The sequence below is a fragment of the Echinops telfairi genome, unplaced genomic scaffold (genome assembly GCF_000313985.2).
Source record: "Echinops telfairi isolate 266 unplaced genomic scaffold, ASM31398v2 ScPeMD7_12;HRSCAF=54, whole genome shotgun sequence".
NCBI lineage: Eukaryota > Metazoa > Chordata > Mammalia > Afrosoricida > Tenrecidae > Echinops > Echinops telfairi.
In genome coordinates, this window is record NW_022103909.1 from 689,921 (window position 1) to 704,827 (window position 14,907).

At 53.1% G+C, this 14,907-nt stretch overlaps 1 protein-coding gene across 1 annotated transcript; it reads left to right on the forward strand.

Annotated features, from left to right (window-relative positions):
* Window positions 1-912: 912 nt before the first annotated feature.
* Window positions 913-11,394, forward strand: LOC101656210 (keratin, type II cytoskeletal 73). Its single transcript, XM_004711355.2, has 9 exons — window positions 913-1,359; window positions 2,788-3,002; window positions 3,688-3,748; window positions 4,557-4,652; window positions 5,282-5,446; window positions 8,141-8,266; window positions 8,631-8,851; window positions 10,370-10,404; window positions 11,138-11,394. Exons 1-9 carry the CDS (start codon window positions 913-915, stop codon window positions 11,392-11,394), a joined length of 1,623 nt encoding a protein of 540 aa, XP_004711412.1.
* The last annotated feature ends 3,513 nt before the right edge of the window (window positions 11,395-14,907 follow it).

Consider the following 14,907-nt stretch of genomic DNA (forward strand, 5'->3'; position numbering starts at 1 on the left):
ATTAACATGAAATGTGTGCAGACTACGTGACCGCATCCACTATCTGCTGGATCAACATGGTTCCTCCCCAGATGTAGGAAGTGGGTTACATAAACTTCTGTGTGCAAGAAGCTCTTCAGTGTTCTAAAGAGCTGCCCCAATATCAGTCATTATGAATGGTTACAATCACCATTCTGTCAAGGTCAAGGGTGGGGGCAGAGGAAAGGCATAGGAACCAATAAGTCCATCTGAGCAGGGGAAGGTGATCAGGGCAGCACAGAGAAACAGGGGACTTGCCCCGGAGGGCCAGCATAGTGCTGGCAGCCAGAGAGAGGCAGGTTCCTGGAATGGGTCTGGATTTCTCATGGACCCATCTCCTGTGGCTTAGGTCCGGTCTGAGAAGTGTCTCCAGGATTTCTGGGAAGCATAGCCATGGGAACGTCTCCCTAAGGATGTAAAATCAGGACGGCTTGGGTCTCTGCAGCAGCCCATCCGATGGTAGCCTTGTTGTGAGATCTCTCCCCGATGACGCCACCAATTAAAGGTCTCTGCTCTGCACCCCCGCAGGCCCAGCCCCTACCACTCCTGAGGAAGGGCAATTGAAGTTGTGACAAGCCTCCCAGCCAAGATCTTTCTAAGGATAATTTGACAAGGCTAATTACCCCATGAACAGTGAACAACGAGATACGATCCAAATTACACGAACTAGGTTTGCAAGCCCAGCACTTTGGGGGTTTTCAAGCTATTCCCCTCGTGTCTTGTTTGGGTTTTGCTGGGGGGAAATAATTTCTCGCTCCCAGGCAAACTGAACCCACAAATTAAGGCTGTGACTCTCTCCCGAGCCTTATATAGGAGTCGACTGAGACTGTAGAGTGATGATCGTCCTCTCGGCTAAGGGTTAGCATCTCTTCCCAGCTCTCTGGCCATTCAAACATGAGCCGCCAATTCTCTTGCAAATCTGGAACTGTGGCCAAGGGGGGCTTCAGTGGCTGCTCAGCAGTGCTCTCTGGGGGCAAGTCATCCTACTGGATTGGGGGCAAAGGGCTTAGTGGGGGCGGATTTGGCAGCCGGAGCCTCTACAACCTGGGGACCACCCGGAACATCTCTTTCAACATGGCCAGCGGCAGTGGGCGACTAGGTGGCTATGGGTTTGGCCAGGGCCGGGCCAGTGGCTTTGCGGGAAGCATGTTTGGCAGTGTGGCCCTGGGGCCCGTGTGCCCAACTGTAGGTTCTCCAGGGGGCATCCACCAAGTCACCATCAACAAGAGCCTCTTGGCCCCCCTCAACGTAGAGCTGGACCCTGAGATCCAGAAAGTGCGTGCTCAGGAGCGGGAGCAGATCAAGGTCCTCAACAACAAGTTTGCCTCCTTCATCGACAAGGTGGGCCTTTCTGGAGAAAAGCTGGGCATCGGGCCTCTTCTCTTCTTTATTCTTCCTCCCCTCTGAAGCAAAGGCAGGCAGCACACCTGCCCAGGATGCAGGCACAGCCAAAGATCGAGCAGGGGGAGCTGGACAAAGCCCTGGACACCAGGCCAGGGGCACAGGGAACGAGAAACTAGAGAGGAACTAGAAAGCCCAGTCCGGGACAGTTTTCAGGAGGCAGGGCTAGTGGCCTTGAGTTGAGAAGCCACACGGTGCCCACCTGGTAAACATAGGTGCCAGCAAAAGAAGGCCCTGTTGTCGAGGTTGTCAAGCCTAGGATGTCTAGAGAGGCATGGAGTCTGCCCCTGCCCTAGGAAACACACTCCAATCAGGAGAAGACTGGTAGCCTGTAATAAACCCAGGAGGCAAGGCAGCTGGTGGCCAGTTCCACGACTCAAGTTTCAGGACCGCTGAGGAACCCCGCGGCAGGAGGGTCTTGGGAAGTGGAGACGTCTTGAGTTTAGGGGAGCAGGGAAAGCTTATCAGGTGACAGGTGGGGCGGCGCAGCATTCGTGGGAGTTTGCCAGACAGACTCGGGGCAAGGCGATGCGGGAAGAAGACGTCCGCAGCAAGCCATCGTGCGGCACTGTGGGACTTGCTGGAGAACAGACAGGTGGCTTGGCGGGTTGCCCCAGGCCGGGTGAGTGGGGGAGCTGGGCACACTGGAAGAGTAAGGTGAGGACTTGGGCCTTGATCTTAGAGAGGGTGGATGGTGGGAGTCACCGGAGGTTTCCAGCGAGGACATCGTATGGCAGTTGTAGAATGCAACTAGAGAAGGTTTGGTTTACTCCAAGGAAACATCTTGATTCACTCCCTTGATTCAGACATGCAAGTAAGCGGGGTGGGAGGGGGTGGGACTTGAGAATCCCCAACACCTAGGCTGGGAGAGGCCAGGACTAAGGGGACAGAGCATTGCCAGAGCAAAGACTGCATGACCAGACCCAAGCAGAGGGACCCAATGGGGTGCGGGGGGTAAGCACATGTCTCAAGTCCAGGCCAGCTGCACATGCCTAAAGACTTGCCTTACTTAGAAATCCGCCCGGGCTGAACATAGAAATTGGCCCAGGCAGGTACCAATAAGTACAAGGGTAGCAGATCTTAACTAGATCATGGAGGGAGACAAAGATGCCGGGGTCTCTCCTGACCTGAGAGGCTGCTCTCAAAAGGAGAAATAGACTCAGAGCTCCAGGTGAAAAAGGTCCCAGATGGGGAGGGTGTGAGGAGCTGATTCTTTTTAAGAACTGAGGCTTTCCAATTCCAAACCAGTGTAGCATAACAAAAGACAACAGCTCCCCAGAAAGAAAAAAAAGCAACCCCACAGCTCTTCTCCCCACTTCCCCAGAGTCTGTGGAGTTGGTGCCAGGTGTCTGCTGGGTTGGGTTCCAGGTGCGGTTCCTGGAGCAGCAGAACCAGGTGCTGGAGACCAAGTGGGAGCTGCTGCAGCAGCTGGACCTGAACAACTGCAGGAACAACCTGGAGCCCATCCTGGAGGGCTTTGTCGGCAACCTGCGGAAGCAGCTGGAGGCGCTGTCGGGGGACAGGGTGCGGCTGGACTCGGAGCTGAGGAGCATGCGCGACGTGGTGGAGGACAACAAGAAGAGGTGAGCAGAGAGAGGGACAGAGCGCAGCCATCTCCTGGGGCCCTGCTTTCCCGGACGACACAGAGGCGTTTTGCCTCTGGCCTCACGGGGCTGAGGTCAGATGAGAGCCACCCATCCTGAGCTCCTCTGCCCAGGAGAGATGGGTGCCTTGTCTAAGTGGCTGGGGGTGGGGTGCGCGGTTGCACACAATGGACAGACACAGAGACGTCCTCTCGGGCAATGGTTGTGTGGTTCTGGCAGGCATGCCCCTCCTCGGTATTCCTCTTCCCCTTTCCCACTGAAGAGAGCCTAGCTGTGTGTACCCTAATCCTCTCTCAGTTCCTTACCTTGCTCAATGTGCCCCCTCGGTGCCCCCCTTCGGTCTTTGCTGGGCATTTCTTGGGACTTATGTCTAGGGACAGGGTGGAGGTGGGTAAGGGGGTCCAACCGTGGTGTGACACGAAAACATGGCTGCGATTTGGATCTTGAGGGAGAGGAGGGAGAATCTGCCGACTCTCCATATCCCAAACCATTTGGTCACCGGTCCACCTCCCGGACAGGCTTGGTGAGTTGGGTCAAACGTACAAAGGTGCAGGCTACATGTGCATGGGAAGCGTGAAAGATGTGGACTGGGAGGGTCTTCTCTTGTTCCGTTTCACCATGAGCAGACCCACGCTTCCTGCTTACGGTTCCGTTTTTTCTGCAGGTACGAGGAGGAAATAAACAAGCGTGCGACGGCTGAGAATGAATTTGTGGTGCTCAAGAAGGTGAGCAGGGGGTGGGCGCAGCCAGGGAGTGTCACATGGAGGGCAAGTAGAGGGGGCCTCCGGGGGAGAGACTGAGGTCGGTTTCCCCTGGAGAAGGGCCTGGCAGGAGAAGATGGAGGGATGGGTTGCCCTAGACATGTCGAGAAACCTTCATGTTTGTCTGCTGTCCCTCTTTGTCAGCACCCTAGTTTGTGTGTGTGTGTGTGTGAGGGGGGGGATGGGGATGAGTCCGGGCTGCAGGGCTCCTTCCCAGTTCTGGCTGGGGGAGCGGGGCATGGTCTGGGTGGTGCTGAGATTCATCTTCCATCTCTGCTTTCCTGGTGAAGTGTCATGGTTGCCCTTGGCTTACTCTGCGGACAGAAGGGTGCCACTCCCTCTCTCTCTCACTCAGAGAAATCAAACTCCAGTCTCCTTGCCACCGAGTCAATGTGCGTTTTTCTGTGACTGCAATGGTTCACGGGAGTAGAAAGCCTAGCCTTCCTGCTGTGGAGCTGCTGGTGGTTTCGAACTGCCAACCACGCGAATCACAGCCCAACGCATACCCACTATCCCCCACCCCCAGGGCTCTCTTAGAAGGCAGTAAAAGGGATCCTGTTTAATTGGGGCAAAGAGCATTGCAGGGTCATGATGAACTGGTCTAAGTTTTCACGGGGAGTCCTGTGCCAGAGTCAGGTTCCTGCTCTCTAGTTTTAATTCAATTCGGCAGGGCAATTAGCCACAGGGTAGGGGGCTGAGGCATACGTTGGTGGGAGAGGGATGCCTGGACTTGAGTCCAGGTGCTAGCCGAGGGACTGGGCACTCTCTTCAGGACGTGGATGCTGCTTACATGAACAAAGTGGAGCTGCAAGCCAAGGTGGACACCCTGGATGGAGAAATCAAGTTCTTCAAGTGCCTCTATGAAGCGGTAAGACTTCCTGGCCCCACTTCCCTCTGTCTTCTGGAAGCACCGCCTGTGAATGAAGAGTTACTACACCTTTGAGACCCCAGGGCATGGTCAGCCCTTGGATGCCAAGAGCTTTGTAGTTCTACAAGAGTCTAAAGTCTATCTTGGGGCCCCCAAATGCCCATTAATCTTGGCCCAGCCTCCAATGTCTTGGGTTTGAAAAAAGGTTCCCCCTGATGGTCAGCCAAGGAGATTCTTATTCTAACCTGTCTTCTCTCTACTGTTGGGATGTTTCCTGGGTCCTTGGGCCAGAATTTCCAGAGATGCAGGCAAGGAATTCGAGACCCTGTCTATCTCAATGGCTCCGATCAGTGGCAAATGGTTTCTAAATGGCTTCCCTTCCACCTCCTCTACTTTGGACCTGTCTCAAGTTATTGAGAGATGAGCTGTTTTCTTCTTGTGCCATCGCAAGCCTGTTGAGCCATTTTTAGAGGTGATATTGAACCTCTGGGCCGGCGAGCACCGTTTTTTGCAAACTTGGGGGAATGTAGCTTTCATCTGTTTGGGGTGACTTATGGATAAGACCCTCAGGACGGCATCTTCCTCTAGCCCCAAACAACCACTCCTGCGTCCTTGCTTCTCTCCTGCAGGAGATTGCCCAGCTCCAGTCCCACATCAGCGACACGTCCGTCATCCTGTCCATGGACAACAACCGCAGCCTGAACCTGGACAGCATCATCGCCGAGGTGCGCAGCCAGTACGAGGACATCGCCCTGAGGAGCAAGGCCGAGGCCGAGGCCCTGTACCAGACTAAGGTGAGGCTGCACCGTCCCAGAGTCCTCTGTCCAGGACTTCAGGTCGAGGGCTTGCTTGGGTTGTCAGCCCTGTGGCCACCAGGGCCCGCCCTTGTTGCCAGCACAGCACTGACCTGGGCACTGCGGGAAGCCCGGTCCGGATGGAAGCTCTTGGAGAATATGTACCGTCAAGCACCAGGAGTGGTGGGAACCGAGCTGGTGAACGTTAGGGAGGACAGGGATTAGGGAGCCAGGATCAGGTGGGGCAGCTCAGGAACATCTTCCTGAAGACAGAGGCTTTTCCACAGACTCTGGGAGGGCAGGAAGCTACGTGAGGCATTAGCATCCCAGCTTCTTCATGAATTACAGTAAATTACGGGGTCTCCTCCAGTGTGATCTGGGATCAGGCGACTCCCAGATTTCCATTCAAGTCCAACTCGGGGGATGAAGGGGGAGTTTGAGTCATTTAGACCTTAATTCCTCTAATGGGGTGTGGGTGGGAAGCGATGCTTCAGATAATTTGATTTCTCAGATCGAGATGGCACTTCCCAATGGTCCCTTGCTGTTCAGCAGGTTCTTTCTCAAGGGAAAGCCGGGCTCTTGAGAGACCTTATCTTGCCCCTCCTCCTGCTTGCTCACTGCCCCGGAGACAGAGAGATCCGGCAGCGTTCACAGATGAGAGGCTGAGGAGGCAACACAGATCAGGACTTCTTGATCCGGGCTCCAACTCAAGTCCCTAGTCCTGCGAGGTAGCCATGCGACCGACCGTGCACACCACAGGACGGGGGAGCATGCGGGCTGGCTGCTCCTGTGGCCAGTGCTTAGCGCCAAGCTGTGGTGCTTTTAGAAGAGTTAGGCAGGTTTCCACAGACACGGTTTCTGGTTGGTATCCATGCCTCCACTTCTCAGCATGGGGATACATTCTTACCGAACAGAAGTTTATTCCTAGCAATATTGTGAGGGCTCATTATGATTATTTTCATTTTAAAGGCTCAGGGCGATTCAAACAAACAACCAAATTTAATGTCATCAGGTTGATGCCAACTCACAGTGACCCTATCGGACCGGGTAGAATGGCCCCTGTGGATTTCCACGACTGTAACTCTTTATGGGAGCAGAAAGCCCCATCTTTCTCCCTCAGAGTGTCTGGGGGTTTCAAACTCCTGACCACCGGCTTAGCAGCCCCGCTCATAAGCACTACGCCACCAGAGGAAGGAGGTTAAGGAATGTGCCAATGGCAGTTAGCTGGTCAGCGGTGAAGTTGATCTGGCCACAAATTCCGTGGTGTGTAGACAGGACATCAGAAAAGGCTTTTGATTAAGGGGCCCATATGTTCAGGGCATTAGGTGGCTCAATATGCAAATGGCAAGAGGCGGTGTGAAAATTAGAGGAGTTAGCAATTCCATCCCAGACAGTGTGTGGGAAGGGCCATGCTGCCCACAGTCCTGTTGGGGGCTCTTGTTCCAAGGCTGGTACCAAAGAGAATTCCGGAGGAGGAGAGAGAGAAGCCTCTCTCATCTCTCAGGGGAATCCTGAATGTAGGTCTTGCTGGAGCCTGCTAGGACACCCTTGCAGTGAGGCCGAGCACTGGGGACAGAGACAAGGCAGTGCACAGCCAATATGGTCCTGGATGCCTCGTGCCTTTTGCTTTTCCCTGAAGCCAAATTCTAGGGTGGGATTGAAGTCTTCAACAGGTGGCATCAAAAGCAGAAATAATGCAAAACTAGTAGATTACCCCAAATGTATGGCTAGTCCTATACATTTATCTAGTCAAATACACACACACACACACACACACACACACACACACACACATACACACACACACCCTCCCTCTCCATTCTAAGCCCACTTTCCTTCCCAGGAAGACGGCTTTTAACTTGGGGCTCAGCTAGCTGGGGAGTCAGGGAAATCACAGAAAACACACCGGACTAGCTCGCCGATTCTGCCTCATTCATTCATTCTGACATCAGACTTTTTTCTGAGCACCATCCAGACACTGTATTAGCACTGGGAATTCAGAAATAAACAAAATAGTTCCGGTTATGCAGTCTCATGAGAAAGGCATAGAAACAGATCTTACAAGGTCAACAGGGAAGGGCCCCTGGAGGAAGTAGCTCTGCACAGTGGCATTGGAGCCGGCTCAATCGTTGGAGTCTCATACACCCACAGGGTTGCTGTGATCAGAACTGACCCCATGGCAGTGAATGAAGGAATGAAGGGAACAGACCAGAGGTGGGGAAGAGTTTTCCAGGTGTTTGGAGAAGCTCATGGAACCACTCAAAGACATTAGAACACAGAGAACATTTTTAGAACTGTGGAATTATGTGACAAAGCTAGAGATCCAGGTAGGAGACGCACAGGCCTGATGGAGAACAGAGTTGGAAAGGCTGGTGGACACAGCCTCTGAGCATCTTGATGGCGCGCTCCTGGAGGTTGAACTTGACGTTGAAGACAAGGGCAAGCTTTGAAGTGCTATGAACAGAGGCATGTCCTACTAGCTGGGGTTGCGGTGTGGAAAGTTCTAGGTGGAAATCTACAGCTGTCAGTCGTGCTCAAGGCAACCAAATTCAATGAACAGACAACAGGGAAGATGGCTGGGGAAGGAGAGGACCCCTGGCCACTTCTGCCCGGCTCCCTCGGCAAAGGCCCAGCCTCAGCCAGGCCCCTCCCTCTGAGGCGAGCAACACCCCTGCTCTGGTCCCTCTGCTCTAGTTCCAGGAGCTCCAGCTGGCTGCCGGGAGGCATGGGGACGACCTCAAGCACACCAAGAACGAGATCGCAGAGCTGACTCGTGTCATCCAAAGGCTGCGTTCAGAGATCGAGAGCGTGAAGAAGCAGGTGACCGTGGTGGGGGGCTCCCAGGTCCTTTCCGAAGGTGAGGCGACCTGTCTAGCACGTTTCCTATAGCCACTTCTCCTGTTCCTGGTCTTCCATCGCAGAATGCCCCTTCTAATGGAGCCCCGCCCCCCCATACCTAACTCCCATCCAAAGACTGGACCATTGGGAAGCCATGGGACTCAGAATAACAAGCCCATGCTCCCAAGTTATTAGCACCCACGGTGTTGATGTGGCTGGGCCTCTCCTCTAGGAAGTGGGGCAGGGCAGAGGAGGGTCCATCCACATAAGCCTATTGGGCAGGGGAGGCAAAGGGAAGCTTCAGGTACCGTAGGACTCATGGGGAACGCTATCTCGTGCCCCTCAGTGCTCCAACCTGGAGACGGCCATCGCCGATGCCGAGCAGCGGGGGGACTGCGCCCTGAAGGACGCGCGGGCCAAGCTGGAGGAGCTGGAGGCCGCCCTGCAGCAGGCCAAGGAGGAGCTGGCCCGGATGCTAAGAGAGTACCAGGAGCTGACCAGCGTGAAGCTGGCCCTGGACATTGAGATCGCCACCTACCGCAAGCTGCTGGAGGGCGAGGAGTGCAGGTGGGTGGTGGGAGAGTGTTAGGACCCTAGAGCCAGAGGATGATGGGGAATCCCATGGTTCCGAGTTTCCCAGCGTGGGGGGAGGAAGGGGGCTGAGTTGCTGGAGGGGCAAAAGGCATTCTTTCTGTCCGTCCCTACACTCAGAGCCGTGAACAGCATCCGACCACAGAAGGAGACGGCCATTGCCTCCCCATTTTTCTCTCAACTCTTCACCTGAGGTTAGGGGCCAAGTCTCAGCTCGATGCTTGTGGATCTCTATCACCTGGATGACACTTGCAGATCCCACCTTGGAGTCAACAGAGACTTGATCTAGTGCAGGTTCCGAGTCTCTGGGCAGACCACCCTATCTAGCTAAAGGTTTTAAATGATTTGGTTTTTGTTTACATCGTATTTATTTTGACAGCTACCTTTTGGGGGGACAGTTCTGGTTTCCCATTGACCCTAGTGATGTAAGCTTTCTGTTTACAATGAAGTCCATTACAAATACTAAATATGCCCATAGAACAGTTTGGGTTATACAGGGTAGTCAGCAGCCAAGGGAGGTGGTACATGAAGCATTGATAGCTGAGAATTCTTGGGGTCGGTTTAGAACGATGACCTACAGAGGCCTGTCAAGCTATAAAAAAAAATTTAGTGGCCCTAAAGTTATATGTTTAGTTCATTAATGGCAGCTCCTACCCTAATATTTCTACACATATTTCCACATGGATTTATTCAGGCAGAAGTCTCACAAGAATAAAGAAGTGGGTTCAAGAGAAAGCCAACAGCAAGGGTCAGGGGAGAGGTGGTGGTGGTGGAGTTGAAGCCCCAAGGTTGTGGGCTTACCTATCTCTGAAGTGAGAAAGGTCGGAGGTGATTCCTAAACAAAACCACATCCCTGCCACGGCGTTGATTCAGACGGACAGTGGTTGTTTTAGGACAGAGAAGCACTGCTCCTTAAGATTTCCGGGATTGTAAATGTTCATATAAAGTCTGAAATTGTCAATCTTTACAGGCGCCAACAGGCTCATCTTTCTCCGATGGAGCAGCTGGTGGGCTTGACCCTCCAACCTTACCAGTTAGCAGTCCAATGGATTAGAGATTTTAGAAAAGGAAAGAAAAGGAAAAAACCTAACCAACCAACCAACCAACCTAAACAAAATGTAAAACACACACAGCAATAACAACAAACTTAACGCATTGCCATCTAGTCGCTTTGGACTCAGCTAGGAGCCTGTAGGACAGACAAGAACGACCTCACAAGACTTTCAAGGTTGTTATTTATGGAAGTAGGCAGCCACATCTTCCTCCCACAGGGTGGCTGGTGGGCTCAAACCACTAACCTTTCAGGAGCAGCCAAGGGCTTAAGCACTGTGTTACTGGGCTCCTTGGGAGAAGCGCTGCAAGGGTGCAGTGAATGCCCCCTGGCCCCCTGGAGGATCCCGTGGAGACATGAAGTACGGGCCAGGGTCCCGGCTGCGCTGAGCCAACTCTGGGATTGCAGGTGACAGAGATTCCCTTTTGTCGTTCTCTCTGCAGGATGTCCGGAGAGTACACCAACGCTGTGAGCATTTGTGAGTACTTGATCCCTCTGAAGGACGATGTCTAGGCTGTCAATGAACCCCAAGTGAGGGGGTGCCTACCACCGGGGTCCCCACGGAATAGGCTGCTAGCACTCTGCTGCCTCCCGGCGGAGTCAGCTCCCCATCTAATTGCTGACGTTTCACACGAGCCCCTTCCCCAGCCATTGATCGGACTTGTGCCCTCTCACGAAACTCAGGCCTCGCCCTCCCACCGGGCCCCCAGCCTGGGCTGTCCTGCGTGAAGGGAAACTGAGCGTGAGTGAGAGTGGAGACCCCTTTGCAGATACTGTTGGGGTGGACCGATCCTCGTCATTCTTTTTAAGGGCCTCCTTGGGGTCCAGCCTGCTCTTCCTGTGGGAGATGAGCCGTCCGGCAAGAAGGAAATTCTTGGGAAGGAGTTATGAATGTATTCCCCACCTAAATGCAGGAGCTTGGTAGCTTATCTGAGGTTTGAGGCTCAGGAGACTTATCTGTCACCCATACCACTCCTGTTGGTTCAGTGAATGAGAAGGCGCCCGTTCTGGGTGGCCTGGGGGATCTAGGCTAGCCTGCCCTGTGCTCAAGCTGCTAAGGGATTGAGCATGTACCACGAAACACCAAGTTCGTGAATGATAGAGACACGTTTATTTGAGAGCTTGACACTGAAGGTGGTTGGATCTAGAAGGCTAAGGGCAACCCCTCTCTTAGGACCACCCACTGATCACTGCTCCCTCCTCCCCCGCAGCCGTCATCAGCAGCTCCACGGCCGGGACCACAGGCGCGGGGGCCAACTTTGGGTTCAGCAGCACCGGCACCTATGGCTACCGACACAGTTCTGTTGGCGGGGGCTACAGCATGCTCTCTGGGGGCTGTGTCACTGGAAGTGGGAACTGTAGCCCCCACGGAGAAAGCAGGATGAGGCTGGGAAGCGCGAGCGAATTCAAGGACGCTCTGGGGAAGACATCAGCACTGAGCTCACCCACAAAGAAAACCCTGAGATAAAGTGAAATTTCCAGTTGTTCACCTCGGAACCCCTTCTCCAGGAAATGCCTCTCCTGTGTATACCTTCTTGCTTTCCTTTGCCACCCACACGGCCTCTTCCCTCACCCTCTGTGTCTCAGTCTTTCTTCATGTAACGACAGGATTCTAGGGCAGGAGTCCTCTACACCCCCACAAAGGGTCCCTGAACTCTATCCCCCCCTTCTGGAAGGGTTGCCCAAGATAACGACTTGGTGCCTTCCAGGACTTGAATGCCCCCTTGGGGAGGACAGCTGTGTCTCTCAGGAGTAACCCCCGTCCACTCTGCCGGCTGCCGTGGGTGTTCCATGTGGACCTGACATTCCCTGGCAAGCTGTTTGGGCACTGCCTCCAGCCTGGACTTCTGGGTAGAAGAACACCAGCTCAAGTGAACTTACTTGCTTCTAGGGCGTATCTCACTCAGCCACTACAAGCTAGATAGCCAGAGTGCTCTCTGAGACTGGTCCTATAAGTGAAGGGAGTTTGCTCTAAAGCCTGTGAGTGCTTGTCTTTGTGCCATTCTTACTTCCCTGTTCCCTGCATCTCACCAATAAACGGGTAAAATTCACGCAGGTCCGGCAGCCTCTCTCCCCTAAGGGAATCCTAATCTCAGGACACGTGTCTTCTAAATGTGGAGTGACCAGTCTGGGCATTGCTACAGAGGCCTAACCAACAACCAACAAACTCCCTGCCATCGAGCCCACTCTGACTCATAACGACCCTGTAGGACAGAGGAGAATGGCCCCTGAGGGTTTCCAAGACTGTAACTCTTTATGGGAGTAGAAAGCCTCCTCTTTCTCCTGTGGAGCGGCTGGTGGTTTTGAACTGCTGACCTCACAGCTAGCAGCCCAATGAGTAACCACTACACCACCAGGGCTTCTACAGAGTCCTAGGGTATCTGTCCATCTGATTAAAAGAGGACATGTACACAAACTACAAAATCATCCCATCCTCGTGTCTCAGACTTGGAATGCACGGGCTTCATCTCTCTCCCCTCACTCCAGCAAAGCACCTTCTAAGTCATGCCCTTCTCAGACCAATGGTCCATGAGAGGGCAGCCCGTACGCACAGTCAGGGTTATCAGTAGGAGAAAGAACCAACATTCGTCTGGTGGGTCTTGCCATGCTCGGGCCACCTTTCAGGTCAGGGACAGCTGACAAAGGAGGCACACTTGCAGAGTTTCAAGGAGTGGGAGAAGAGTTTCTACACGGATGAGAACAGGGAGTAGGTGCTGCAGGCTAAGGAATAAAAGTGGTGAAAACACATTGCCCCTGCTGAACCATGAAGTGTAAGGCTGAAAGAAATTCAGGAGAGAGAGAGAGAGCGAGAGCGAGCAGCGGTGGCACCTGCAGGCGAGGAAGCTGGTGGTGGGCAGGTCAGAGGAGCTCTTTCATGAGCTGAGCGTGTATCCTGTGGGAGAGGCAGTAGCTCAAAACAGGAGGTAAACGTGGTCAGATTTGAGTCTTGTGTAGATGTCGCTCATGGATATATATTTTAAAATGGGTTGGAGACAGCTGGGGCTGTAAGCTGGGAGAGCAGTTAGGGGCCTATTGCAGTGGGTTGGGCGTGGCATGGCAAAGGCCTGACTGGGGCTGTTAGCAGAGGCGTAGAGAGGAAGGACAGAGGACATGAGCTCTCTCAGTGGGAGGCTTGGTGAGAAGCAATGGCTGGTTGGCTGTTGGAGTCGTGGAGTGAATACGAGAGGATCCTAGGATGACTCCCAGCTCTCTGTTTTCTCTGAGGATGAGTGGTAGCACCCGCCAGTTGAAAGGAGGCTCCAGGAGTTCAGGTCCTAGTGGTTTGAAGGTGATGACTCTTGGCGGAAGGTATAGATAAGGTGGTCTACACCATGGTCTTAAAATAGCCAAGTGGATGAGCTAATGTAGGCAAAAGGTCTGACATGAGAAAAGAGGCAGGAGAAGTGTGGAAACCCTTCTAAGGAAGTAGAAGAAGACCTGGGAGACGGATTCAGGTGAAAAAAACAAGGAGGCACGAGATGGAAGAGTTTCAAGATGAAAGAATTGGTCAACAGGGTCAATATGGCAAAGTCAAATAAGAAGCAAAATGGTATTCCTTGAACTTGGCAAGTGGGGAGTAATTAGTCACTTTAGCGAGCATCATTTCAGGGGAGGGGTTTAAGGGTGGTGGAAGGGATCCTATGAAAGTCAGATAAGAGGTGTTGAGGCATAAGGAAGTGTAGCAAGTGAGGCTGTAGGGTTTGTAGGAAAAGTCAGATCCACCTGGGTTTGAATTCTGCTCTGCCACTGACTGTGTGGTTTAGGCAAAGTGCCTAGACTCTCGAAACCCACATGTCCGCATTTGTAGAGCAGGAGCTTGAGACTAGATGCCTCACAGAGTTGTGACGAGAGGGAAGTTGAACGGAATCAGGTCGGAGGATTAATCGTTCTGTGCCCAGCATGTAGCACACGATCAATACTTGGCTGCTTCCAAGACACTTCAGCGAGAAGAGACGCAGAGATGGTCTAAGAGAGGTCAGAAGATTGACGTGCATGCACTGGGATAAAGAACATTGGCTATTAAAGGGTACTTCTACCTTCCAACTTGCACGCTTGGATTCAGATGATTTGCACTGCTTGCCTAAGCCCTGGAATCTCAGTGGCTTTGCATAACAAAGGCTTGCTGCTCACTCAAGTCTAATTCAGGCTGGGGATGCTGGTCTCTGAGCTTCCCTCAGTGAGTGTGTTATGTCAGGGATTGAGCTGCTTCTGTCTAGCCGCTGCCCCACATGTGACTGATGGCCACCAAAGTCAACAGGGCAGGGAAGAGAGCGATGGAAGGGGGCACACCGCACGTTAAATTCCTCATACCTAAGTGATACATTTCATCCAATCGAACTCACTGCCATCCTCAATCCTGACTCACAATGGCCCTAAAGGACAAGGTAGAACTGCCCCTGTGGGCTTCCAAGACTGGAAATCTTTAGAGGAGTAGCAGAAAGCCTCATCTTTCCCCTGTGGGGCAGCGGGTGGTTTCAAACTGCTGACCTTGTGGTTAGCAGCCCAGCACGTAACCACTACACAAGCAGGGCTCCTTGACACCTTTTACTGCTACTCATATGTCCTTAGTCAACACTATCACATGGCCTGAAACACCAGGGAAACTGGGAAACGAGGATGTTTGGTGACCACTACCGTGGCACAATCTTCTGGCCACCAGGCTATGAGTCCTTTGTCCTGTGAGCAGTGCTGGAATTAGACTATCATATGTGTTCCAAAGTCTATACAAACATGGAATTGCCCGACTGTGATACTGCAAACCTGGAGCATACTGCCATGGATAAGAGCATGTTTCCTGTGATACCTATGCCAGTGAAATTCTCCTTCTATTTTTGGGAGACACCGAGGGTCTGGTTGCATTTAGGAAACTTAAATGGTGACGTGAAGAGCCCGTCCTGGCCCACCAGGCCTTGAGGACGATATTCCCACTCAGAGCAGCCAATCCACAGAGAAGACCACATGGCCGGCCCCACTATGAGAC